General features: G+C 37.7%; 1 protein-coding gene across 9 annotated transcripts in view; it reads left to right on the plus strand.

The window, feature by feature from the left end:
* Positions 1–13467, plus strand: part of ppip5k1a (diphosphoinositol pentakisphosphate kinase 1a) — a 64328-nt gene that overhangs the window by 35967 nt on the left and 14894 nt on the right. For 3 of the 9 annotated variants that reach the window (XM_054771798.1, XM_054771800.1, XM_054771802.1), the window contains 2 exons: positions 2387–2512; positions 8862–8924. The exons of 2 other annotated variants lie outside the window; for them this stretch is intronic. In XM_054771798.1, the coding sequence (XP_054627773.1) occupies positions 2387–2512; positions 8862–8924 (189 nt within the window). Of the gene's footprint in view, positions 1–2386; positions 2513–5277; positions 8822–8861; positions 8929–13467 lie in introns of those variants that run through there. 4 more of the 9 variants (XM_054771799.1, XM_054771805.1, XM_054771804.1 and 1 more) reach the window with 3 other exon arrangements.

Consider the following 13467-nt stretch of genomic DNA (forward strand, 5'->3'; position numbering starts at 1 on the left):
TGGAACCAATTAACCGCGATAAAACGAGGGACGACTGTAATTTCATGAAACAAAAACACTAATGCCACAAACTTACCACTGGTTGAAAGCTAACACTTAGCCCTTTCAACGGTACCAGTATCATTCCTCTACCGCTAAAACTCACTGAACAAGATGATTTAAAAAAAAATTTTTTTTTACTTTTTTACATGGCAGTTGGGGAAATGTGCATTTCTGAAAAAATCCGTGTTCGTGTGAACATGGCCTTACTTTTATCCAGCAGCAAAGATATAGTGGAACCTCGGTTAGAGTGTTTGTCGGTTAACTTCGAAAATTCACTGGGTTTGCGTGCATTTTACTGTTAGCCTACAATATATCTTGCATCTTGGCATGTTATTAATACACTGCTTGAGTCCAGCTGTGTTCTTAATGTACTTTGTATCACAAAACGTCCTTGTTAGCATAGCTTGCTAACAAAATGGCAACTAGAACCGGAAGTCAGCTAAGTTTCCCCTCTATGATGTCATCAGCAGTTGACTCTCAGAAATGTTAACACAGAACACGTTTTTATACTATAAAGTTTTACATGTCTAAAACAATTATAAATACATGACAGGGATAAATGAACATTTAAGGTTGCTTTTACCTTCATTGAAGACGTGACTGTTCCCAAAGACACAATGTGGCAGCGAGACACCACACGGACACCACCTTCTTGTTTTGCTCTGAGTTATTTCTTGAATTCAATCGTGTTTTGCACCTGCTTTATCAATATGCTGGTGGGTTATTGAGGTGAGAAACACTGTTGCGTTCAAGAAATAACACATGGCAAAACAGGAAGGTGGTGTTCGTGTGGTGTCTGACTTTCTCACAGAGTCTTACTAAACTTAAATGTTCCTATCCCTTTTATTCATCATTTATATACATTTGGAATTGTTTTCTACTTGCACAACTATAAAAATGTCTTTTGTGTTAACATTACATTATTATTATTACATTATTTCTTATGGGAGAAATGGATTCTGTTAGTGTCTATTTTGGTTAAAGTCGGCCCTTCTGGAATGAATTAATGACTCTAACCAAGGTTCCACTGTATGTACATTTTCACATCTACAGTAACCATCAAAATCTGCCTTTTTACTTTGACAAGATCACAACAGGAGTGTCCAAAGTGCGGCTTTAATTGGCCAGCGTTGCATTTTAAAAATACAATTGCTAAATAAACATAAAAAAGTGGGGGAAAGAGCAAAACGACATAATTTAAGGAGAAAATGTTGATGTTACATACAGTCTGTTTTTTTGTTTAATATATATATATATGTATATATATATATATATGTATATATATGTATATATATATATATGTATATATATGTATATATATATATGTATATGTATATGTATATATATGTATATGTATATATATATATGTATATGTATATATATATGTATATGTATATATATATATATATATATATATATATATATATATATGTAATTAATACATGCAAACAATATACTAAATAAAGAAATAGAGGAAAATAAATAAATCTAACTAGGTTCTAGCCTCTTTACAAAATAATAATAATAATAATAATAATTAAAAAAATGGTCCACAATGTTTGGACACCCCTGTTTCTGCACAGAGAATATGTGTATTTCTAGCAAGCGTCTCAAGCCCACAGGGTTTAAAGGGATAGTTCGGATTTTTTCACATGAAGTTGTATGACATCCTCATCAGCAGTGGACTGTATCAACAGTGACTTACCCTTACTTACTCTTTTGAATACATATTGTTTTGAGAAGCCAAACTCTTTTTAAGGGGCCCAGCAACTAAGCAGAACTTAATTCCTCGTCACGGAAATCCGTCCAGGTCTGGACTCGCAGTGGGGGGCTAAGTCACTGTTGATAGAGTGGGATGGGATGGGATGGGATGAGATGTCACACAACTTCATGTCAAAAAATCAGAACTATCCCTTTAAATGGTTAAATAACTTTTGCAAGGTTTTTTTTTTTTCAATTTGAGCTGCTGGCACATGGCGAACGGTGGTGATGCCAGACAAACCTCATTTGGTGTCTGTGAGCAACATTTTGTGAATCCACAGATATGCTTTCATTTTCAGCAGTCATGCAGAAAGAGCTACCTGCAACAGGGAGTCACATGGATGTAATTACTGTAGTGTATTCTTACCATAACACCCAATTGTGGTGGCGTCAGCCTCCTGCAAGGAGCACAGAAATGGAGAGAGATGTTGCATGGGTTCCTTCGGGCACTGTCTGCATGTTTATCTTTTTTCTGTATTTCTTTCTGTGTCTTTTCTCTCTTTTCTGTCGCTCTTTGGATAGTCAGTTATTTGAGTAACAGCATGTTATGTAGTGGTGACTAACCCACCCGCCCCCCTCGCAGGCTCTCAGTGTGCCGGGCTGTTCAGCACCACTGTCCTAGGTGGGTCCTCTAGCGCACCTAACCTGCAGGACTACGCACGCGCGCACCGCAAAAAATTCTCCACCAGCAGTCTGTCCTACAAAGACGGTATGTGTTTGAGACGCAGCACAGCAGATAAAGCAAGAACGAGTAGACTTTTCCACATCTGCTTGAATGTTAAACACAACACCCAGAATAAGGCTCTGAGGAGACCGTGGGAATGGAAACATATAGAACACGGATGTATACAGTAGTTTCAATGAAAAAGATGACACTTCTTGCCATCTTAAAAACCCTTCAACAGAAATGAAATGTGTGTATCCATGCCCATGAATCAGTATTTCAATTGTTCCAGTGCTGTTTGATAGTCTTTGTTTATTCAATTCCATTTTCACTCTAATCATACAAACCAGTGTGTCCGCCCTCCCCCCCAATCATTTTTTTCCTCCATACCACTTTGCGATCAGCATGTTTCATTTCAGTAGTTCATATACATGCTGCCTCAGGCCCACTTAAAAGCAAAATGCAGAACACCATCACTGTCCAATGAAAAGCATGTACAGTCATTTTGCCATTCAGAATTCGCAACACCGTAAATTTGCAGATTTTTGGTTAAAAAGTCAGTGTTTTTCAATTTTATTTGGTTTCTCTCAAAGTAGGATTTTTTCTGCGGAAAACACGTCTCAGTCACTGTAACTTAATGAATAAAATTGTACATGTTTATGTCTTGATGTTAAGCTTGACTGATAGTGTTGTTGTTTTTTTTTGTCAAGCAATGATATTTTGCACTTTGCTGAGATGCAAAACTTGAAACCTCTATAGCGCGGCAACAAATTACTAATAATAATCCATTATCCAATTAATCCAGTTTTGGTGTTCAGTTTATTGTTTTTAGATTAAAAAATTTAAATATCCTGATTTCAGCCTCTACAATGTGAATATTTTGTAATTTCATGAGTCATCCATGAAAGCAGGCCCATTATCTTTGTGTTTTAGGCAAAACAAGATAGTCACACACACCAGCTTTGACTTTGGAAAACGGCGATAGACATTTTTGCCTCTTTTCTGATATGTTACGGACCAAACCACTAACTGTTTGTGTTTGCTTCAGGTTGATTTGGTCTGTCTAGGGCAGGGGTGTCAACTCTTTCCAGCGAGGGCCACATAGTGAAAATTGAAAGGATGCAAGGGCCACGTTGTTTGCAACACATGTAGATATGCTAAGAAGTTACTTATATTTCAAGAAAAAAACTGCATCTCAGTTCTGTCATATAGGTGAAAAAGCATATTATTAGTGTCAACTTTGCTCTTTGCTCTTTTTTTCCCCCATTTTGGCTGGGTTTTTTTGTTTTGTTTTTGAATTTGCCAAATATTACAATTTTCTACTTAAATAATCTTCATAAAAACGACTCTAAAAAAAAACATATTTTTTTAAATATTTTATTTCCATGCTACTAAAACATGACTTTTTCTCCTAATATTATGAGTTTATTCTTATAAAACCTTTTTTCTCATTAGAATACGTCTTTTTTTCTCATAATATTTTGACTTTATTCTCGTAAAATTACAGCTGTTTTTTTTCCATTTAGCTTTGGTTTTGTTTTTTTCAACTAGTTCAACTTTCTTCTTGTAAATGTTGTTCTCTTAATTATGACTTTATTCCCATAATATTTTGACTTTATTCTCATAACATTCTAACTTTTTCCGCAGCCTAGTTTTTCTAACTTTATTCATTTTTTTGTTTCTCATAATAGGCCTTTAAAAAATGTTTTTTTTTCTTTAACATTTCAACTCTATGCTACTAAAATGACGTTTTTTCTCCATAATATAATGACATTATTTTTGCAAAATGATGACTTCTCTTCTTAGATTTACCATTTTTTTTCTTTTCGTATTTTGACTCCATTCTTAGAAAATTATTGTAGATTTTTCTGTTTTCGCTGTTGTTGTTTATTATTGTAGTTTTCTTAAATTCTATTTTATTATATCCCCTGCTGGCCAATGAAAAAACAGCAGCGTAACCGCAAATGGCCCTCGGGCTGCACTTTGGACACCCCTGGTCTAGGGCATATCCGATTACGCAACTAATCGAAACAACAAGCTTCAGATTAATCAACTAAGAAAATAATTGTTAGTTGCAGCCCTAAACTTATATATTACAATACGGCCTCAAAACATGCAGTGCAGTGAACACAAGTTAATAATTAACGATCGCACATTGTTACTGGAATTACAACAGGCAAGCAGTGTGGTTTATGAAGACATTATGTAGAAACGCCTTGTCGAGCCTGCTAGCCTGACGACCAGGCTAAAGGCTAACTATACATTTAATACTTTTCTTTCGGGTGGTCTTGGAACGTAACTCCTGCAAATAGTGGGGGAATTTACTGCACCTCTATCTACAAAAAGGGAAAAAAGGGGGGAAAAAATCATTGAACAGCGACAATATGCAGAATCACAAGAATAAAGGTTTAACACGTGTAACAGCTGCTACTTTGAGTTTACTTTACAGGTGTATAGTCAAGTCATATCCTTATTGGACTTCAGATATAAAAAATTGGGGTTATGCGTGAAGTACACAATGGTGTTTTATGTGCGCCCAGTTGTAACTGCAACGCCTGATTGTTTAACTTCATAGATCATGTGTCCATTTTTGCATGCAGTAGTAGTAGTGGTGGTGGTAGTAGTAGTGTGTTTGTTTAGGATGACTCTCAGTATTTACTTTCCCCAAGAACATCTTGTTGACATTTTGGGCCTGCATGTATGGATAAAAAAAGAACCTTTCATCTTTATGTTTTTATTAACTGCCTCATAATCCATTTTCTCTCTCTCTCTTTCTCTCTCTCTCTCTCTGTCTCTCTCCATGATCATAGCTGCACTGACTTTCTGCTTGTCTATTCAGTGTTTCTGTATTGGTACTTCAGCTTGAACTCATAGTGGCCTTAAATATCAGTCCATTGGCAGTTGCTGTCAGATGTTTTCATACACTCGTCATGGGAATGAATGTCAAAACAATTTTTTGGCCCTTAATGATTTATTTAAACTGTTCTTTTTCGAGGGTAGACGTATTTTTGCAGTGCACATCTTTTGATTTTTGAAAACGAAAGGGGTAGTTTGAATATATTTAGGATTTCTGTAACTTACACACAGAAATACAACAGAGAATAATAGAATATACTGTAGGTTTAATTATACACATACAATCCCCTTTATTGTAAGTGGTCCTGAATGTATTTCCTTTTAGTGATCAGTGCAGCTTGCTACTTGTATATCTACCGACACTGATACCAATTACAGTGCAGTAATCCCTCGTTTATCATTTACATTTTCGTAGGTAGAGCATAGAAAACCTGTTTATCCATCCATCCATTTTCGACCGTTTATCCGAGATCAGGTCGTGTGGGCAGCAATTTAAGCAGGGAGGCCCAGATTTTCCTCTTCCTGGTCACTTCGTCCAGCTCCTCCCGGCGGATCCCGAGGCATTCCTAGGCCCGTTGGGAGACATAGTCTCTCCAACATGTCCTGGGTCTTCCCCGAGGCCTTCTACTGGTCGGACTTGCATGACCAGATGCCCAAGCCACCTCATCTGGCTCCTCTCAATGCGGGTCTCTCCCGGATGACAGTGCTTCTCACCTTATCTCTAAGGGAGGGCCCAGCCACCTTACGGAGAAAACTCATTTCAGCCGCTTGTACCCTTGATCTTGTCCTTTCAGTCACGACCCAAAGCTCATGACCATAGGTCCTGACCTATGGTCCTGTTTATGGCTTTCTAATATGATTTTTACCATTATTAGAGCCCTCTAGACATGAAATAGCACCTCTATAGTCACCTTTACACTCGTTTTACCAATATAGTAGAAATAATCAGAGAAAATAAGCCATTTAAGACATACATAAGACTTGTCCTCGTGTGTATTTCAATAAATGTCTTCCAGATATTTGGACAAGAAGTGATGTCGGGGATTCAGAGTTGAGTTTTAGCTGGAGTACGGCCGCGACAGTAACTTGTGTTGTTAATATTATGGTGGCGATGATGATGATGACTGTTATTAAGTTATTATTGTACCTGTTGTGGGAAAAATAATTACAAAATAAGAAAAGCCTGTCATTGGTGATCAAGTCTGGTGTGTGTTATTAGTGGCACCCAGTGGCCAGTGTAGACGACAGTTCATCAACGTCAGGCACTCAACACTAATGAATGATAATGTAAGATGATCGTTGACTATAGGAAATTGGAGTCACGGTGCAGAACTGCACAGTAGTATACAGTACTCTACAGTACAGTTTTCACTTTTGCATCATGGTGCGTTCAAGGAATGCAAGTGCGAAATCTCAATGCGTGATGAAAAAACATGATCAGTGATTGATCAGTGTGTGTGTGTCTACAGAAAAAAACTGCTTATTTTCACAGTAGAAAAAAATACCTGTAATAGTTTTGACTAAAAAACTGCGACTTTGTGGGGCCGTGAATTTGGGAATGTAGGGATTCATTTTATACATATGAGCCAGTATGTACATTAATCCCTCGCCACTTCCTGCTTCAAATTTTGTGGCTTCCCTCTATCACAGTTCTTCAAAAATATATTCATAAATCATGCTGTTTCATGGTTGAATCTGACTTATCAGTCATAAAATATGCCTATTTAAGCAAATAGTACGTATTTTCTGCCCAGATTCAGTATTTTCAAGCATAAAAATTGCTAAATGAAGTAAAATACAAATAGAAGGCATTCAGAAAGGTATTGAAAGGCGTTGTGATATGTAGTATTCTACGCTGGCCACTAGGGGTTAGTATTGTTACTGTAACGTTCAGTGAGACAGACCAGCACCGGACTTGATCGCCAGAACAACAGGCCTTAATTGCAGGTTTGAATTGCTACTGTTGCTGCCGTAACCCACGGCCAGCTAAAACTCAACTCTGAAACCGTAACGTCACTTCCTGTCCGTCCCCCAACTCAACTCCCTTAACACTCGGACGCATTTAAAGCAGCACACATGAGCACAAGTCTTATTTATGTGTTAAATGGCTTATTTTCTCTTATGTCTACTATATTGGGTATTGGGTAATACAAGTGTAAAGGTGATTATATGGGTGTTGTTTCATATCTAGAGAGCTCTAATAATGTTAATTTTGTTATTTAATCAAATTTGACATATTCTTGGCCTAAATTAAGCATTTTTCAAACATAAAAATGGCTAAAGGAATGAAAATGCAAATAGAAGGCATTCAGAATGCGCATTCAAACATGTAATATGTAGTATTCTACACTGGCCACTAGGTGTCAGTAATGTTACATTGATGAGACAATAGCCACCCCAGGAAGTTAGCTGTCCAGCAAAAAACCAGCATGTGTTGTGTTATGTGATGTTTTATTTATGTCTGTCCGTCTTATTTACTACTATGTCTACTATATTGGGTAATACGAATGTAAAGGTGACTATAGGGGTTATTTCATGTCTAGAGTGCTTTACTAATGTTAAAAACTGTATTTAGAAGGTCGGAATCAGTTTTTCTATGCTCTTACTACACAAATATTCCATTGCTAAATAAGGAATCCTACTTTTTGGAAATTCTCTTATCATGGTCGGGTCTGGAACCAATTAACCGTGATAAATGAGGGATTACTGTATATGCAAATGGGAGAAAATAAATTCAAATGTGTGCACCCAATTTGGTTTTTAATAATCACTAAAGATCTACCATGTGCGTATCATTCCATCTGGTAAAAGAAATTAATCATGAAGGTCCCAATAGGATGCCCATCATCGTTTGAGTGGAGCTATATACTGTATACATATTAATGCAGTCAAAACTCACAAAGTGAAACTCTCAATGTTAAAATCTGTGTTCTGTTTAGTAGATACAGCCATACAATATCATCATGTGATTATTAGTTTTCCGTGTCTGTATTTTGGCCCTGGAGGTTAACTCATCAGTTTAGTTTAGTTTTAGACAAAAACAAAGGGCTTGTTGATGCGTCCAAAAACTACCCATGCTTGGTCATGGTCACGGAGCTGACATTGTTGTCCAGTAGGTGTCAGTTTTGTATCACATAAACGCTCTCGCTTCTGCTGCCATCCTCATTGCTGCCTGACTTGTTTGTCTTTGTCATCCATCTTGGTACATCTCATTTTTTAGCATTAATGGGGACATTCTGATCTCAATCCAATCTAGTTCTAGTGTCTTTTTTTTTTTTTTTTTTTACTGTTTCGTGCTAAATCCAATAATCCTAAAAGTGTCCCACTTTAAAAGTAGTTGGTATTTTCCATTGTGTTCTCTGCCACGTGTTCACAATTGAGCAAAACGAAGCAAGATGAAAATATGAAGAGAAAAAGTTGATCCTGAAAACATTGTTGTTTCCATATTAACATTGACACAAGAGAATAGGGCATGATAAAATATGATCTACAAGTTACTGTGGCTCATAGTAACTCTAGTACATTTTTGTTTCCTCAGAATTGTTGTCTATGCCGGCAGTAAAGCGATTTTCTGTGTCGTTTGCAAAGCATCCGACTAATGGTACGTCTGCTTCTTTCAAGTATATTATCACTTCACCTCACTCTTGCATGTCTTCAAACGTTTATTTTTATTTTTTTAACCTTTTTTGAGTTTTTTTCCCCCCTCCCACACATGGCCCTCCAGCATTACAGATTTCCGCTGTTGTTGTTGTTTGTTTTTTTTCCTGATTATTAAATACACATGTCATTTGTATCACTTTTCTAACACAAACATTCTTTTTCTAACCAGGGTTTCCACTAATTATTAGATTTGTGTTAATTAATATTGAGGTAGGGTGTGACAGAATATTTGTGACAAACCATCAACCTATTGATGTGTTTTTTGGAATAATTTCATACTTTATTTATTCAGTATTCGTGTACCAGGTGCTTTCAGTGAGCAGAAAACACATGACCTGCTGTAAAATGGATTATGTTCCAAATGTCCCAACACTAGTTTTTGTATAATATGCAAAGATCAATTCAAAAATGGAAATAATTATTTCATGCTAAGCTACAGCCGGTCCTCGGGTTACGAACGAGCTCCGTTCCTAGACTGTGATGTAAGGTGAATTTTAGTGTGACTTGTGTCTAAATTTGACCTAAATTACAAAAATTTCTGGTGTACAGTATAAGCCGCTACTTTTTTCCACACGCTTTGCATGCTGCGACTTGTACAGTGATACGGCTAATTTGTGGTCACGTTCTGGTCTGGTGACATCTGCTTCTCAGCAGCGCTTTGGGCGTACGCCCACTTCATTTGTGATTTGCGATACCAATACTTTATGCAAAATGTCGGGTAAATAAAAAAAAAAAGTAGTGTATTTCAAATCACAGCATTGCTCATAAAAGAAAGAATATAAGACATCAGAATGAATTGATTTATTTTATGTACAACTGCATAACATTTAGACAATAACTTAGTTACTTTCCACTGTGTTCCTGTTAATGATATATATTACCTCAAATTACTGAAGTATCAAAGTATCGATATTTTTAATTTGAGAATCAATTTTGGAGCCAAAAGATAAGGTATCGGAGGTATCGACATTTCAGTATTGAGCCGCACATCACTTCTCATCATGGAGCACGCATGGAGAGGTGCATGTGATGCGCCTTTCCGGTTGAAGGCGATCCATCCAGCGGCTTTTGCTCGGGTCTGCCGGTGGAGCGGTGTCGGGCGGTTCACTGTCGCCGGTGGACGCAGAATGAGCCAGAATGCCGTCGGAATGAAAATTCGTGGTTTATCCCTGGATATTGGAAGTGCATTCTAAAAATCCTGACTCATTCCGGCTGGTGTTTCTTGATTCGTGCTTAGTGTGACGGGGGCTCTACTTTTATCCATGCGGTTGTCTTCTAACTTGTCTTTCAACAGCGCATGGAATTCATGACCCCTCTAGCATTCATTAGAATTCAATTGTCTTTATCGTTAATGATGTTTGTGACAGTCGAGCGGTTGGGACCAAAAGGTGTCTCCTGTCTCTGAGCTTTTTATGATGTTCATCTTCAATTCCATGGTGATTGCTTTCCTTTTCTTTGGTGCACTGCTGTTGAGAGGTCAAAAGTTAGTTAACTAATAAGTAATGTTATCCTTCCTCAGTCTGACTGTGCAGGCACACAGTGTATTCTTCCGCCCAGCACCAGGAGCACACTGTGCGTGCTGTAACTAGTTCTCCAACAAGTCTCGTGTTTACAGACCAAAATTATGTGTTTAATTAATTAATGGGAGCGCATTCATAACCACGGAGCGCCGTAAACCAAGGACCACCTGTACTGATAGAACATGAAAGACATCATTACCATACCAATATCGGGATGGAATGTCCATCCTAATGAACAAGTTGAGCATGAGTTGTGTCCCCACTTCCTCCATAAATGCTGATTTGTCATTTCACCCTTCCCTCTCAGACAAGCATGAGTACAGGAATGTGTTTTGCTATGCGTTCAGTCCTCATGACATTGATTGCTTGAAAAAGAATACGGTGGAACCTCTGAGGTGTACCATAATTCATTTGTTTCGTATTTTATTTAAAAAAATAAATCTCATCGCAAATACAGTGGAAACTTGGTTAGCGTCAGTCCATTCCAGAAGGTCCGACTCTAACTGAAGCGTTCTCTAACTGAATATATTTTTACCCATAAGAAATAATGTACATCCAATGAATCCGTTCGAGTGCCACAACATGTTTTTTATAGTTTTACAATTATAGTTATACATGCATAAAACTGGAAATGCACATGAATAATGAATGAAAGGGATAAGAACATTTAAGGTTATGTTTACCTTCACTGAAGTTGTGATTCTTTACACAGACACAATGTGGCAACAAGAGCAACACGCACACCACCTTCCTGTTTTGCCATGAGTTATTTCTTGAATTCAATAGTCTTTCTCACCTCAAGCCCGTGAGCCACTGCTTTTCTGTTGATCACTGCTGCAAATTAAGCCAAAATGGTGGCCAGCATTTTGAATTCAAGAGATAACTCAGCAAAACACAAAGACGGCGTCTGTGTTGATCTCGCTGCCACATGCGGCTTTGTTTCACATCTTCAGTGAAGGTAAAATTAACCTTTCATTCATCATTTATATGCATTTTGAATTGTTTTATGCACGTTAAACTATAATTGTATAAACTATAAAAGCGTGATTTAACGTGTGTGTTTAACATTTTTGAGACTTGTGGCATAACTGTTTTTTTTTAGCCAAAATCTACAGTCAGCTGCTGATGACATCATAGGCGGTGACAACGCTGACTTCCGCGTCCTGTTTCCATGTATTAGCATGCTGCTGAAAAGGACTTTTTGTGTTAAAAAAAATACATGAACACAGCTGGCCTCACGCAGTCTATTAATAACACAAGATCCGTGCCATATTGTACACTGGAACTGGAAAACGTACACAAACAGAGGTAAAATTGTGGCGCTAATTTTCAACCTTAACGAAAAAGCACGCTAACCGAGGTTTTCCTGTGGTGAAAAAATGATCTGTTCCAGGGTCAAGCCTTCACAATGATAGAACTGGAATTGTCCAGGATTTAAGTTAACATTTGAACATTGTGGTATAATGTGCATGTCACGTATTTTAAGTCTCACACGACTAAGAAATTAAGAGACTTTAACAAGTGACCGCCCGCATGGTCATGCTGGACAAAAGAACTGAGGCACATACAGTACTTACTGCTTTGAATGTGAGTTTGTTGCAGTTCACGTCCCTTCCAGTGTACAGTGGATGCCCGCATATTCCTGATTCAGCATTCGCCACCCCTCTAATTCATGGATTTTGACATAATTTGTTTTATTTGTTGGAAAACCTGTCATTTTGTGCTTAGAATCTCCGTAGCCAGGCCTTTGATTGGTTGGAAACTCATCTCATGTACCCTACATTGGTAAAGTGTGAGTTGCACAGATAGACCTTACCTACCCAAACGCCAACCTCACCCACGGTGCAACCAAAAACAAGACATGTGGAGCACACAATGTAACCACGCTGACTAAGTGGGTATCAAAATAGACGTTTACACACTAATATACATGGAAAACAGTACTATTTTATCCCGATTTATATTTAGTGGGGCATGCTGGGATGCCCGTGTGGAGACATCCCCAGAAGGTAGTTAGCCAAGCCACCAAACAAATGATTTTAATGTGTTGTAAAACCCTTTTAAACAGTTGTATACACCCTGACTTTAGATTTTATAACTACTTCTCCTCAATTTGTTGCTAATAATCAAATACAGGAAGACACATGCAGTAAGATGATGGAGTTTATCACGATGGAGATGATGGAGCTCCCTCTGGGAGCAACCACAACTCCAATGTGGCCTGCACATTATTTCCCAACTCCAAAGGTAAAAGTAAAAATGGAAGATAGAAAAGCTGGCGGAATGCTTAGCATGGCCGTTTTGTTGGGACCTGAACAACGACATAATTCTTACTTGTTTTTTTTCTTTGCTTTTTGTATCCTGTTTTTCTTTTGGTGGCAACAAGAGACACATGATGACATTTGCCGCTGAGCCATAGGTGGGAACCCTATTATACTCCTGAACAAAATCTAAAGACCGGGGGTCTTATAAGTACAGTGCAACCTTGGTTAGCGTCATTAAACCGTTCTCGAAGGTCCAACTCAAACCGGATACATTTTTCCCGTAAGAAATAATGCAAATCCAATTAATCTGGACACCCAAAAATGTTAACACAAAAGATTTTTTTTTTAGCTTTCAATTATAGTTTTAACATGCAGAAAACAATTTGAAATGCATATACATGAATAAGGTGATGAATAAAAGGGATAAATGAACATTTAACATTAGTTTTACCTTCATAGAAGACTTGGTTGTTTTTAACCGCTATGAGGCAGCAAGATCAATGCAGAAGCCACCTTTGTGTTATTTTCTTCCTCAAAATGCTGGCACATGCAACTTTCTTTGGGTCCATTGTGGGTTATTTTGTAGCTGTTATCAACAAGAAAAGCATAGACTTGTGGTGTGTAGCTGTGTTTAGGCAGAACTACAGTCAACGACAAAGGACATCATAGACAAAAACACACTAACCGGGGCGGACTCTAA

The sequence above is a fragment of the Dunckerocampus dactyliophorus genome, chromosome 3 (assembly GCF_027744805.1).
Source record: "Dunckerocampus dactyliophorus isolate RoL2022-P2 chromosome 3, RoL_Ddac_1.1, whole genome shotgun sequence".
NCBI classification, from domain to species: domain Eukaryota; kingdom Metazoa; phylum Chordata; class Actinopteri; order Syngnathiformes; family Syngnathidae; genus Dunckerocampus; species Dunckerocampus dactyliophorus.